General features: G+C 42.1%; 1 protein-coding gene across 4 annotated transcripts in view; it reads left to right on the forward strand.

The window, feature by feature from the left end:
* Positions 1 to 13341, forward strand: part of LOC127352667 (NACHT, LRR and PYD domains-containing protein 12-like) — a 160653-nt gene that overhangs the window by 134599 nt on the left and 12713 nt on the right. For 2 of the 4 annotated variants that reach the window (XM_051381229.1, XM_051381234.1), the window contains exons 4-6: positions 5757 to 5867; positions 12609 to 12722; positions 12907 to 12985. The exons of 1 other annotated variant lie outside the window; for it this stretch is intronic. In XM_051381229.1, coding sequence (XP_051237189.1) covers positions 5757 to 5867; positions 12609 to 12722; positions 12907 to 12985 — 304 coding nt within the window. Of the gene's footprint in view, positions 1 to 4680; positions 4784 to 5756; positions 5868 to 12608; positions 12723 to 12906; positions 12986 to 13341 lie in introns of all 4 variants that reach the window. One more of the 4 variants, XM_051381235.1, reaches the window with a different exon arrangement.

Below are 13341 nucleotides of genomic sequence, written 5' to 3' on the forward strand. Positions count from 1 at the left end.
GGAGCCAATGCAGAGTAGCTAGTACAGGAGAGATGTGATCTCTTTTCTAGTTCCTGTCAGTACTGTGCTGCAGCGTTCTGAATTAATTGGAGCGTTTTAATGGACTTATTGGGGCAACCTGATAATAAAGAGTTGCAGTAATCCAGCCTTGAAGTAACAAATGCATGGATTAGTTTTCTGCATCTGTCTGTGATAGTATGTGTCTAATTTTTCTAATATTACGTAATGAAAGAAGGCAGCCTAGAGGTCTGCTTTATGTGGGAGTTAAATGACAAATCCTGATCAAAGAGAACTCCAAGATTCCTGACAGTGGTGCTAGAGGCCAAGTTAATGCCATCTAGAGTGACTATATCTTTAGACAATGAGTCTCTAAGGTTTTTGGGGCCAGAACAAGAATTTCGTTTTTCTGAGTTTAACATCGAAAATTGCAGGTCATCCAGGATTTTATGTCCTTAAGACATGTTTGTAATTTAGATAATTGATTAATTTCATTGGGTTTGATTGATAGATATAACTGCGTATCATCTGCATAACAGTGAAAGTTAATGGAGTGATTCCTAATAATGTTGCCTAAAGGGAGCATATATAAAGTAAATAGTATTGGTCCAGTACAGAACCTTGTGGAACTCCATGACTAACTTTAGTATTTATGGAGGATTCATCGTTAACATGTACAAACTGAGTACGATCTGATAAGTATGACTTAAACCAGGTTAGGGCAGTTCCTTTAATGCCAATTTGATGCTCAAGTCTCTGTAAAAGAATATCATGGTCAATGGTGTCAAATGCAGCACTAAGATCTAATAATACAAGTACAGAGACAAGTCCATTGTCAGAAGCAGTCAGAAGGTCATTATTAACTTTAACCAGAGCTGTCTCTGTGCTATGATGAACTCTAAATCCTGACTGAAAATCCTCAAATAAACTATTGTTATGTAGAAAGTCACACAACTCTTTGGCGACTACTTTCTCCAGAATCTTAGAGAGGAACGGGAGGTTAGAAATCGGTCTATAGTTGGCTAAAACCCCTGGGTCAGAGTAGACTTTTAAGAAGGGGTTTAATTACAGCTACTTTAAAGGACTGTGGTACATATCCTGATAATAAAGAAAGATTAATCATATCCAGTAAAGAAGTGCCAATTAAGGGAACAACTTCTTTAAGCAGCCTAGTTGGGATCGGGTCTAACAGACAGGTTGATGGCTTCATGAAGAAATGATTGAAGTTAACTGATGAAGATCGATAGCAGAAAACAGTCTAAATATACATCTAAGTTTACATTGACAGAAGTCCCTGAACTTGAGAGCCACTGATAACTGTTGATGGCAGTTGGTGATTAATTTTTCTAATAGTAATAATTTTATTATAGAGAAGCTCATGAAGTCATTGCTACTTAAGTTTATGGGGATATGTGGCTCGATAGAGCTGTGACTCTCTGTCAGCCTGGCTACAGTGCTGAAGGGAACCTAGGTTGTTCTTATTTTCTTCTATTAGTGCTGAGTAATAGGCTCCTCTGGCATTACGGAGGGCCTTTCTATAAATCTTAAGATCATCTTGCCAATTTGAGCGATATTCTGATAATTTGAAGAGCGCCATTTCCTTTCAGATTTCTAGCTATTTGCTTTAACTGGCGGGTTTGGTGGTTATACCAAGGTGCTAGTCTCCTATGTTTTAATAATTTCCTTTTATAGGAGCGATAGAGTCTAATGTTGATCGAGTGAGCCTGTAGCACTATCGACAAGATTATCAATTTCAGAGGGACTAAAGTTGTTATAGGACTCTGTTAAATTCAGACATGGCATTGAATTAAACACTGAAGGAATCTCCTCCTTAAATTTAGCTACAGCACTGTCAATAAACATCTGCTGTAGGAAGTTTTGCCTAATGGCTTATAATCTAATAGTATGAATTCAAAGTTATTAAATAATGGTCAGATAGGAAAGGATTATGTAAGACTATTAAATGTTCAATATCAATGCCATATGATAAACAAGGTCAAGAGTGTGATTAAAACAATGAGTTGGTTTATTTACACTCTGACAGAAGCCAATTGAGTCTATTAATGATATAAATGCATTACTAAGGCTGTCATTGTCAACATCCACATGAATATTAAAATCACCTACAATAATTACTTTATCTGATTTAAGGACTAAACTTGATAGAAACTCTGAAAATTCAGATATAAAATCAGAGTACGGTCCAGGAGCACGGTACACTATAACAAATAGAACTGGCTGCAGTGTTTTCCAGTTTGGGTGAGAAAGACTAAGAACAAGGCTTTCAAATGAATTATAATTTAGTTTAGGTTTAGGGTCCATTAAAACGCTCGAATCATATATAGCTGCTACTCCACCTCCTCGGCCTGTGCCTCAGGAATGTGAGTATTAATATGACTGGGGGTGGATTCATTTAGGCTAACATACTCCTCGTGGGACAACCAGGTCTCAGTAAGACAAAGTAAATCAATATCATAATCTGATATTAATTCATTCACTAGAACAGCTTTAGAGGACAGAGACCTGATATTTAACAGCCCACATTTCATTCTCTTATTTTGTGCTACTGAGGAGTTAGTTTTAATTTTTATTAGATTTTTATGTTGAACTCCTCTTGTTTTTATTTCTTTAAATAGTTTAGGTGGTCGGGGGACAGACACAGTCTCTATGGGGTTTTGGGTGGGTGACTGTTCTAAAGAAAGCGCGAGGAGTGTGTAAGACAGCAGCTCTGCTTCCTGGTCCTAACTCTGGACTGTCAGGTTTTAGAAATAAACTTCGCCATATTTCTAGATAAGAGAGCCGCTCCATCCAAAGTGGGATGGATGCCGTCTCTCCTAATCAGACCAGGTTTTCCCCAAAAGGCTTCCAGTTATCAATGAAGCCCACATCGTTTGCTGGACACCACCTCACAGCCAGCGGTGGATGACGACATGCGGCATTGAATTATACATGTCATCACTGGTCACATTGGGGAGGGGTCAGAAAACTACGGTGTCCGAATTGTCTTAGCATAGTTCACCCGACTCCACATTAATCTTAGTGACCTCCGATTGGCGTAAACGGGTGTCGTTACCGCCGAGGGGGAAAAAAAATTTTTTTTTTTTAAATTTTTTTTTTAACAAAAATTTTTTATTTTAATAAAAACCCCCCCCCCCCCCCCCCGAGGGATATTTAATTAACCGGCCGCCGTTTCTTCTTTTTTTTTTTTTTAAAATAGGGGCCAACAAAAAAAGGGGTTTTTCCCCGGGGGGGTGTTAAAGAGGAAAAAAAAAAAAAAAAAAAAAAAAGGAGGGGGGGGGGGGGGGGTGGGGGTGTCCTCGTTCTTCTCCTCCCCCCCCCCCCCCCCCCCCCCCCCCCCCCCCCCCCGGCGCGCCAACAACGAGCGGGAGAACGGGGGGGGAACAACAGGGGACAACCGGGAAAAAAAAAAAAAAAAAAAAAACCCCCCCCCCCCCCGCCCCCGGGCCCGGGGCCGGCTAACGATAAAAAAAAAAAAAAAATAACGGTGCCGGTGCCCTACCTCCCAACCCCTCACCCCCCCCCCCCCCCAAAAAAAAAAAAAAAAAAAAAAAAAAATTAAAAAAAAAAAAAAAAAAAAAAAAAAAAAAAAAAAAAAAAAAAAAAAAAAAAAAGAAAGAGGAAGAGGAAAAAAAAAAAAAAAACCAAAAAAAAAAAAAAAAAAAAAAAAAAAAAAAAAAAAAAAAAAAAAAAAAAAAAAAAAAAAAAAAAAAAAAAAAAAAAAAAAAAAAAAAAAAAAAAAAAAAAAAAATAAATAAAAAAATAAAAAAAAAAAAAAAAAAAAAAAAAAAAAAAAAAAAAAAAAAAAAAAAAAAAAAAAAAAAAAAAAAAAAAAAAAAAAAAAAAAAAAAAAAAAAAAAAAAAAAAAAAAAAAAAAAAAAAAACAAAAAAAAAAAAAAAAAAAAAAAAAAAACTTCAGACCCCAGTTGTTGGAAATTTGTTGAATTAAACCGATTTATTTAGTCAATATTAAATTAGTTTAGTGTCTGAAATCTGTTCTAGTTTCTACATCTAACATGTCCATAATGAATTCTATCTGTTGATCGTACTGGTTTCACTTCAAATTCACTGATGCAGACCGGTCACCTGTCAACCAATCACTGTCAAGGTAACAAGTGTTTTTATTAGAAGAACAAGTCATCCTAACAGGGTCAGCCTACTCCTCTCTAAGAACCACTCTCAGTGAGATAAGATTCTCCTCCTCCAGACATTTATATAAGAGATAAGATCGACTTTATTGATCCCACACTGCGGAGATTCACTTGTTCCAGCAGAACAGAAGGAGTGTAGTTGCACAGTGTAAATATAATTTAGATAAAATATAGGCAATATATTTAATATACAATGTGTCTATATAAAGTGTATTATAAGAAAAAATATGGGGTATGTATATATGTTATGTTCAGTAATGTATATGAAGTGTGTATAAAATGTGCTTATATAATGTGTGTATCTGTGTACTGAGCTGCTCTGTAGTTCACTGGAGATTACTGAGGACATCTAGTGGACTGATAGCAGAACTACACCAGCTGCTCTGTGATTCTCTGACTGTTTTTGTGAATGTAGTTTCCTCCAGTCAGAGCTCTGTATGTCTGTCATGTGACTGACAGGAAGGATGTTAATAATGTTTGAGCTCTGACAGCATGTTGTTGTGTCTGTGTGAAGGTGTGGGCTCTGCTATGAATCAGTGTGAGGAGACCGAGGAGGGAGTCCCTCCCTCTAAAAGCACTCTGTGTGAGGAACATGACACAAGGACCAAAGCTCAGAGGTGAGATGAGGACCTCGAACTGTCCATGACAACGTTTCATTTGTAACATTCACACAATGTTTAACTGTCGTTTATCATTTCAGAGAATACTCCTGTAATGTTCTCCACCTCCTTTTATCTCATCATGTCTGATTTCAAAAAGGGTCGTAGCTCAAAACTGAACCAATAACATGACAAGATTAATATAACTAGTTTATCTAACTAATATAATGACCTTTGTTAATTGTCCCAAACCTGATAATTCAACTCTCTAAAGCTCAGTGTGCTTTACAGTACAGACAACAGAAGAGCAGACAGTTTAAACAACAGATAAAATATTAAAACACACTGAATAATAAGAGAGAGGATAAGTTTTATTTTGCAGCTGCAAATTGTTCTGGGGCCGGGTTCTTGAAGCAGTGTTCAACTCAGTCTGGCTTTCTTTGGGTTTCCAACATCAATCTGGTCTTTGTGACTAAAATGTTGCATTTATGATACAGGAACTAATTCACAGTGTTTTTTCGAATAAAAGACAAGTATACTTTCTATTTACCATCATCACAAACTCACTTAATGTTCTGAGTGATGAAATAAGAGTGTAACAGCATCAACAGGAATCCTATCAGAATGAAAAAAATGGAGCACAATTCAATTCAAATCAATTTATCAATTTTACTTGTATAGCACCAAATCAAACAGAAGTTTGCGTCTGTGGAGACTTTTCAAATGGAGCTGGTGTAGACCGTTCTCCGTTATTTACAGAGACATAACAAATAAAATACAACTATAATCAGCATTCTTATGTACAGTAATTTGTGTGGTAAACTGTCCCTGAACTGCACGCTGAGTGGTCCTGTGGTTGCCATGGTAAAAAACTAAGCCACAATGAAGAGTTGAAAGAGTTCAATGTTCAAATAAATTTAGTTTTTTTAAACCATTAATATGCAGTTGGAGTTTTGAGAGGTTTGTTGGTTTGTCTGTCTGTTTCTATCAGTGTTCACCAGCAGAGAGCAGGCTCTCCTGAACCCAGCTGTGTGTCCATTAAGAGTGACAACTCCATGATTGAACTTTATAACTTAAGAGATGGACTCCACTCTAAACAAAGGTAAGAATTTGAACAAGATTACTTTGTTATTCTGCAGCTCTCTGAAATGAACTATCAAATCATGACACAAAATGTTCTACCAGTTGGTCTCAGCTTTCATAATCCAGAGTTGTTGTCATGGTAATGTTACTGTAAGTATTTTACAAAGTCAGCTATTTCTATCTCCAATTCTTCCATCTATGGTTCAAAATGCTTATTAGGTGTCATGATATGTTCAACAGCTTGGTAGTTTTATCACAGATGAAATATTAGATATTTAAGACAAGAAAGTGACAGCTCTAATTCACTATCAGATACTATGAGATGGTCCATTCCGTCCATGTCCTATAGTTTATCTGGATCCCAGTCACAGAACAGTGCCTAAACCACTTCAACTGACTCCTTTCGTTCCAAACAGCCATGGTTCTATTACAAGGTCTTTTTGGATGTCTGAGCTCTGCACACTGTCTAAATAGGTTGAACGTAGACCAACCAGAACATGAACAGTCTGCTATAGCTTCTGAAGTGGCTCCAATCTGCCTGTTAATCTCACAGTCCTGAGGTGACCATACTAGAGACTTTGTACACCTAGGCTGTGCCTGTAGTTTGTTTACAAAAGAAATTCAATAGTTTCATTTTCCAGAATCAGGACAAGAACAAAATTGGCAGAGGCCAACATCCACTAATAAAGTATCTGATCTCCAAGAATGGAGATACTGACCTCAATGTGGTAATACATGGACAGAATGACTCATTGTAATGGCTTCAGTATCTAATAGTCTTGCATTATCCCCTACAAGATACCACTGGGGACAGGAAAGATAGATATTCCTTTATTTGTCCCACAATGGGGAAATTCCAAACTAAGTCACAGTGTGAAGAATATTTGTTTCAAATAATAGGCAAGTACATTTTCTATTTACCATCATCACAACCTCTATTAAAATCTGATGAAATAATAGTGTATGTTATGTTAAACAGAGTAACCCACAAGCAGAACACAAACTCAGTTGGTTACAATTTCCAAAGACAGGCTTTATTGAGATCCAGCGGATGAAATGGTGATGTGAAGCTCCTGCTGGCAGTGGTGAGTGGATATGGCGGAGACCCTAGGTTTGAGCAGTCAGACAGGTGAGCAGGTAATCAGGGAGAGTGGGAGGAGTCCAGACACTCAGAGAGAGAAAGAGAGACACAGGGAAACCAGGGAGATTAAGGGGATGTCTCAAGAGGAAAGCCAAACCTTTTGACCTGGTTTGTAGGCAGGAGCGGGATTCCAGCGACGATTAGCAATTTCATGTTTACGGTCTCTGCATCTCTCCAAATCTTCTGACAGCGACGAATATGAGCCTGGACAGAAGGAACTGCAATCTCCTCCTGAACAGAGATCAGAGGGGGCTTATAGCCCAATGAACACTGAAATGGGGAATGGGAATATTCCACCCAGGCGAGTTGTGTGCTCTTGTTCCGTTTGTCCATTGGTCTGGGGATGAAAGAAGAAAGACTCCCAAAGGATTCCATGTAGGTGGAACAGATGAGAGAGCCACAAAATGGACAGCTTTGGAGAATTGATCCACAATAGTTAAAATGACTGTGTTACTTTGTGAGGGAGGCAGGCCTGTGACAAAGTCCAGAGCTATATTGGTCCAGGGACATCCTGTATGGGCAATGGACTGAGCAAACCAGCTGGAGCCTGATGGGAGGCTTTTCCACACACACAGTACAGGTTTCCATGGTAGGCCACCAGAAATGTTGCTTAAGGAGGGCCAGAGTACGGATTATGCCAGGATGGCAGGCAAACCTGGAAGTGGGCCCCCACTGAAGCACCTGAGAACGGACAGAGTCGGGAACAGAAAGTCTATTAGGTGGACCGTTACCTGGGTCTGTTTGTACCTGCTCGGCCTCCCTCACCAAGGACTCCACCTCCCAAGTCACTGCAGCAATCACACAGGAGGATGGAAGAATGGAGTCTGGCCTAGAGGGAACCTCTCCTGTGGGAAACTGTCGGGAGAGAGCATCAGTATTCTTAGAACCAGGACGGTAGGTTAGAGTAAAGTTGAACCGACCAAAAAACAGGGCCCAGCTGGCCTGGCGAGAGTTCAGCCACCTAGCAGTTTGTTTGTAGGCCAAATTCTTATGGTCGGTCCCAACGATGAAAGGGTGTTCTGCTCCCTCTAGCTAGTGTCTCCACTCCTCCAAGGCCAGTTTAACTGCCAACAATTCCCTGTTACCAACATCATAGTGTCGCTCTGCCAGAGACGACGAGAGAAAAAGGCACAGGGATGCAGCTTTTGGTCTGGAATAGAGCGCTGGGACAACACCGCCCCGACTCCAGTGTCGGAAGCATCCACCTACAAAATGAACTGACGATTGGGGTCAGGCTGAACCAAAATAGGGGCTGAGGTGAATCTGTGAATGCAGCCTCAGCTTCAGGGGTCCAAGAGAAGGAGAAGGAAGATGAGGTGAGCTGGGTGAGTGGTACAGCTACCCGACTGTAGTCGGATGAAACAGCGGTAAAAGTTAGCAAAACCAAGAAACCGTTGTAGTTTCAGGTTAGTTGGTTTAGGCCACTCTGCAAATGCCTTGACTTTCTTGGGATCTGTCCTCACCTGCCCGCTCTCCACAATGAAGCCCAAAAAACTTATTGAGCTGGTGGGAGTTTTCTGGACTTCTCTGTCTTGAGAAACAGCTAGTTCTCCAGGAGCCTTTGCAGCACTTGCCGGACATGGAGAGTGTGTTCCTGGAGATTCTGGGAGAGGATGAGAATGTCATCTAGGAAGACAAACACAAAATGGTTAAGGAAGTCTCTGAAAACATCATTCACCAATGCCTGAAACACTGCAGGGGCATTGGTTAGGCTGAAAGGCTAACCAAGTATTCAAAATGTCTCAGTGGGGTGTTGAATGCAGTCTTCCAATCAGCCCCCTCCCTAATCTTAACCAAGTGATATACGTTCCTCAGGTCCAGCTTTGAGAAGACAATGGCACCGTGAAAAGGTTCAAAAGCTGAATTTATAAATGGCAGAGGGTACTTGTTTTTAGTTACAGTTATGTTATTCAGGCCCTGGTAATCAATACATGGACGAAGGGTTTATCTTTCTTGGAGACAAAGAAGAACCCTGCACCAACAGAAGAAGAAGAGGGACGAATGATCCCTGCATCAACCGAGTTGTTTATGTACTTTTCCATTGCCTCCCTTTCAGGACGAGACAGGTTGTATAACCGGCTAGTAGGTAGAGTGGATCCTGGAAGGAGGTCAATGGCGCAGCCATAGGGACAATGTGGTGGCATGGATAGGGCTTTCTCCTTGCTGAAGACCTCCCCCAAATCATGATACTCAGCTGGGACACAGGACAAATCTGGTGGCTCAGAGACTGGTTGGATGGCAGCTGCATCTGGTGGGGGGAGAGCAGATTACAAACAAGAGTTATGGCAAAATGTATTCCAACTCACCACCTTACCAGTAGTCCAGTCCAGATGAGGGTTGTGTTTGATTACCAGGCGTGTCCAAGGATCAGCGGTACATTGGGTGATGGTAGGACGTAGAACTGAATCTGTTCACGGTGGTTCCCAGAGAGATACAGAAGCACAGGAGCGGTTTGGTGGGTTACTTTAGCCAAAAGCCTTCCATCAAGAGCGTTAGCTGTTAGGGGTGAGACGAGTGCAGTCATCTCAATGCCTGCCTGGAGAGCAAATTCCGGCCCATAAAGTTCTCATCTGCTCCAGAATCCACAAAAGGTGACAGAGACGAAGATTCATTATTACAAAGAAGAGTGGCAGGCAACTGCATACAATGTTGGGGGACAGACAAAGTTTGGCTCACCAGTATCCCCACATCTACTGATGAGCCCTTCCTTTTGGCCGAAGGGGGCAAGAGGCAAGGAAATGACCACAGTATATGCACTCACCCGTTCTTATCCGACGGAGGCGTTCGGCTGGGAACAGAAAGGCTCGCCCCAGTTGCATAGGCTCCTCTTCAGGGGAGACAGGTGACTAACAGGGAGAATCTAGATGATGACTAAGATAAGGGTCGGGTTGCCCTCTCTGTGCGCCTCTCAAGGAAGTGATTATCTAATCTTATGGCTAAGGAAATGAGAGAATCTAGACTAGTGGTCTCATCTCTGGCAGCCAACTCATCTCTAACCTGATCCTTTTAAAAAAAAACACTCTGAAGTGCATCATCATTCCACCCCGAAACTACAGCCAATGTGCAGAATTCAATGGAAAACTCAGCTACACTGCGGGACACCTGGAGGAGGAAAAAGAGACGACTACCAGCATCCCTTCCCTGAAATGGCTGATCAAAAACCTTCCTCATCTAAAAATAAAGCGGTCAAAAGATGAACTAATTGCTGGCTGATTATCCCACATGGCGGTAGGCCAGCCTAATGCACTCCCTCTAAGAAGACCCACTAATAAGGTTATTTTGGCACTATCATTACCAAAGGCAGATGGCTGCTTTTGAAACACTAGTGAGCATTGGAGAAGGAAAGCACTACATTTACCTAGATGTCCAGAGTAGGGCTCAGGAAGTGGCAGATGAGGCTCTCTAGGCTACGCTAGGGAATGGGTGGTGTAGGGGTGGCGGAAACAGGCGGGTTAGGTTGGTCTCCAGAGTGTTGTCTGGGGGAGAGCTGGCTGAGTCTAGAAAAGACTTGGTCTACCTGACCTCCGTGATGGTCTGAATGCCCTGCCACAGGCTCCATGTGTCTCTGCTGTCATTGAAGTGGCAGGTTATCTTTTTAGTGTAGTCCTGTTTTGCTTTCCTGATGCCACGGGACAGGTTGGCTCGCTGTTCTCAGGCCATTTTCATCCCCGGCTCTGAAGGCTGATGGACAGCTCCTGTCAGCCATGGCTTCTGGTTAGCCCGAGTGATGATGGACTTTGTGTGGGTCACATCATCAGTGCACTTATGGATGTAAGAGGTAACAGTGTCTGTGAACTCCTCAATGTCTGTGTGGTTGTTGTATGTAGCTTCTTGCCTGAACACATCCCAGTCTGTTGTTGCAAAGCAGTCCTGAAGAGCAGACATTGCCTCCTCTGGCCACACACGTACCTCCTTCCGACCCGGTTTTGCAACTTTCCCTCTGGGCCTGCTGGCATTAGCATAACAGTGATGTGATCAGAGAGTCCGATGTGGGGGAGCGGGGAGGCCTTGTATGCTCCTTTGTGAGAGGTGTAGACCAAATCCAAGGTGTTTTCCCCTCTTGTTGGGAAATTGACATGGTGGCTTCCCCGGAGTTCTTGTGCTTTCTCGTCTCGCAGGTTCTTGTCGATCCTGGTGGAGCCTCCTGCCATGGTCCTGCTGGATTGCCATTGCCAAGACTGTTGTTGCTGTGCACCTGTCTGTCTGTCTCTCGCTCTCTCTCTCTCTGCCTCTCTCTCTCTCTCTCTCTCTCTCTCTCTCTCTCTCTCTCTCACCCCAACTGGTCGAGACAGACGACCACCCACCTAGAGCCGGAGGATCTGTCCTAGGTTTCTGCCTTTTAACAGGCAGTTTTTCCTTGCCCTTGTCGCCAAGTGCTTGCTCATGGTGGTACCGTTGGGTCTCTGTAAATAATGTTTTAAAGAGTTCGGTCTAGACCTGCTCTATTTGAAAAGTGTCCTGAGATAACTTCTGTTATGAATTGGCGCTATACAAATAAAATTGAACTGAATTGAATTGAATTGAATTGAATTGAATTGAATTGAATTGGTAGAGTTTTGGGAGGACAGTCTTAAGATCAGCATGATTAAAATCTCCAGCGAGGTTGGTAAATACATCTGGGTGTGCTGTCTGTTGTTCATTGAAGTTCACAAAGTGCCGCATTCCTGTCACTGCTGTTGGACGTTGGAGGGATGTATACCGCGACTAGCAAAACCGCAGTAAACTCCCTCGGCAGATAGAAAGGATGGCACCTTATGATCATAAACTCCCCCAGTGGTGAACAGTGTTTGCATACTACCACAGCGTCCCGGCACCACGCATCACGGATGTAAACACACACTCCGCCGCCACACTGCTTACCTCCGTTTACGAGGGCTCTGTCCGCTCGATAGCATGTTAGCTGCTCCAGTTGTACTGCAGAGTCTGGGATGTTGTCATTTAGCCATTTCTCAGTGAAAACAAGCACACAGCAGTTACTCACTGTCCGATTCGCTGACCTCAGCAGTCGTATGTGATCCATTTTGTATCGTACATTTGCCAGGATGATGGATGGTATGACTGGGCGAGATGGACTAGCAGCTAGCCTAGCCCGGATACCTCCGCGTTTGCCCCTCTTCTGCTTCCTCGCACATGGCTTTCGACGTCTCTGTTTTGGGGGAGGAGTGGCAGTCAAGTCTGGTGTGATCGCAGGCCGGCGAAGTAATCTGAGCTCCAGTAGTGTCAGTGTCCAAAACGTTGTGAAACTTGCTCTTGCAGATATCTAGCAGAGCCTGTTGACTGTACTTATATTCCCATGTAGACAGACGAGACGAACACAACAGACTTTCAGACAAACACTTATTAAACAAACAAAACACTGCATTCTTGGGCAAGCGAGGGGCCGCTGCGAGGGGCCACTGCATCTACTCGCGCCGCCATCTGTGACAGTATTTAGTGTAGTAAACTGTCCCTGAACTGTACACTGTGTGATCCTGTGGTTGCCATGGTGACAAAGTAAGCCCCAATGAAGAGCTGAAAAAGTTCCATGTTCAAATGAAATTAGTTTTTTTTTATGATTAACCATCGATATGCAGTTGAAGGTTTGAGGGGTTTGTTGATTTGTTTGTCTGTTTCTATCAGTCTTCACCAGCAGAGAGCAGACTCTCCTGATCCCAGCTGTGTGTCCATTAAGAGTGACATCTCCATGATTGAACCTTACAACTTTAGGGATGGACTCCACTCTGCCGAAGAAAGGTAAGAATTTAAAAGGGATAAGTACGTATGTCTGTCCACAAAATTAGCCCAGAAACAGGACCCTGCTACTTTCTAGCAGTGGGAGGTGACAGGGTGTCATTGTATCACCTAATTCTTGAAATGTCCCCAAAAATATGTCCTAAAATGTACATTTGTTAAATCATCATACTTTTTGTTTTCTCAGAGTTCAGCAGCAAAGGTCAGATATTTGTGGTGGTCAGTCGGTCCAGAAGCTTCCAAAAGACCTGGACTCCATATTTATGGTGTGTAAATGGTCCGTGTATGTTTTGGTCATTGGATTTTCCTTTCAGAAACGGGTATTAAAAATTTTCGTTTTAAAATACAAAAATTAAAATTGAAATACAAGGCGTTTTTCTTTTTCATGGTCAAAAAGGGATGAGCGAAATTTAAAAAATGATTCGATTTTCATTTTCTATTTCATATAACAAAAATTAAAGTCACTAGAAAACAGAAACAGAAAAAAGGCCTGTTTTTTCATATTCTGAGTTCGGATGTTGTCATTTACAGGACGGTGCTGTGGAGAAGAAACAGTAGGCTAGTAGACTGCGGTCAATCCAGCCGTGAGTCCGATCTCCGTGGTCAAATCAGCCGCACTTAA

This window comes from Dicentrarchus labrax, unplaced genomic scaffold (assembly GCF_905237075.1).
Source record: "Dicentrarchus labrax unplaced genomic scaffold, dlabrax2021, whole genome shotgun sequence".
Classification (NCBI taxonomy): domain Eukaryota; kingdom Metazoa; phylum Chordata; class Actinopteri; family Moronidae; genus Dicentrarchus; species Dicentrarchus labrax.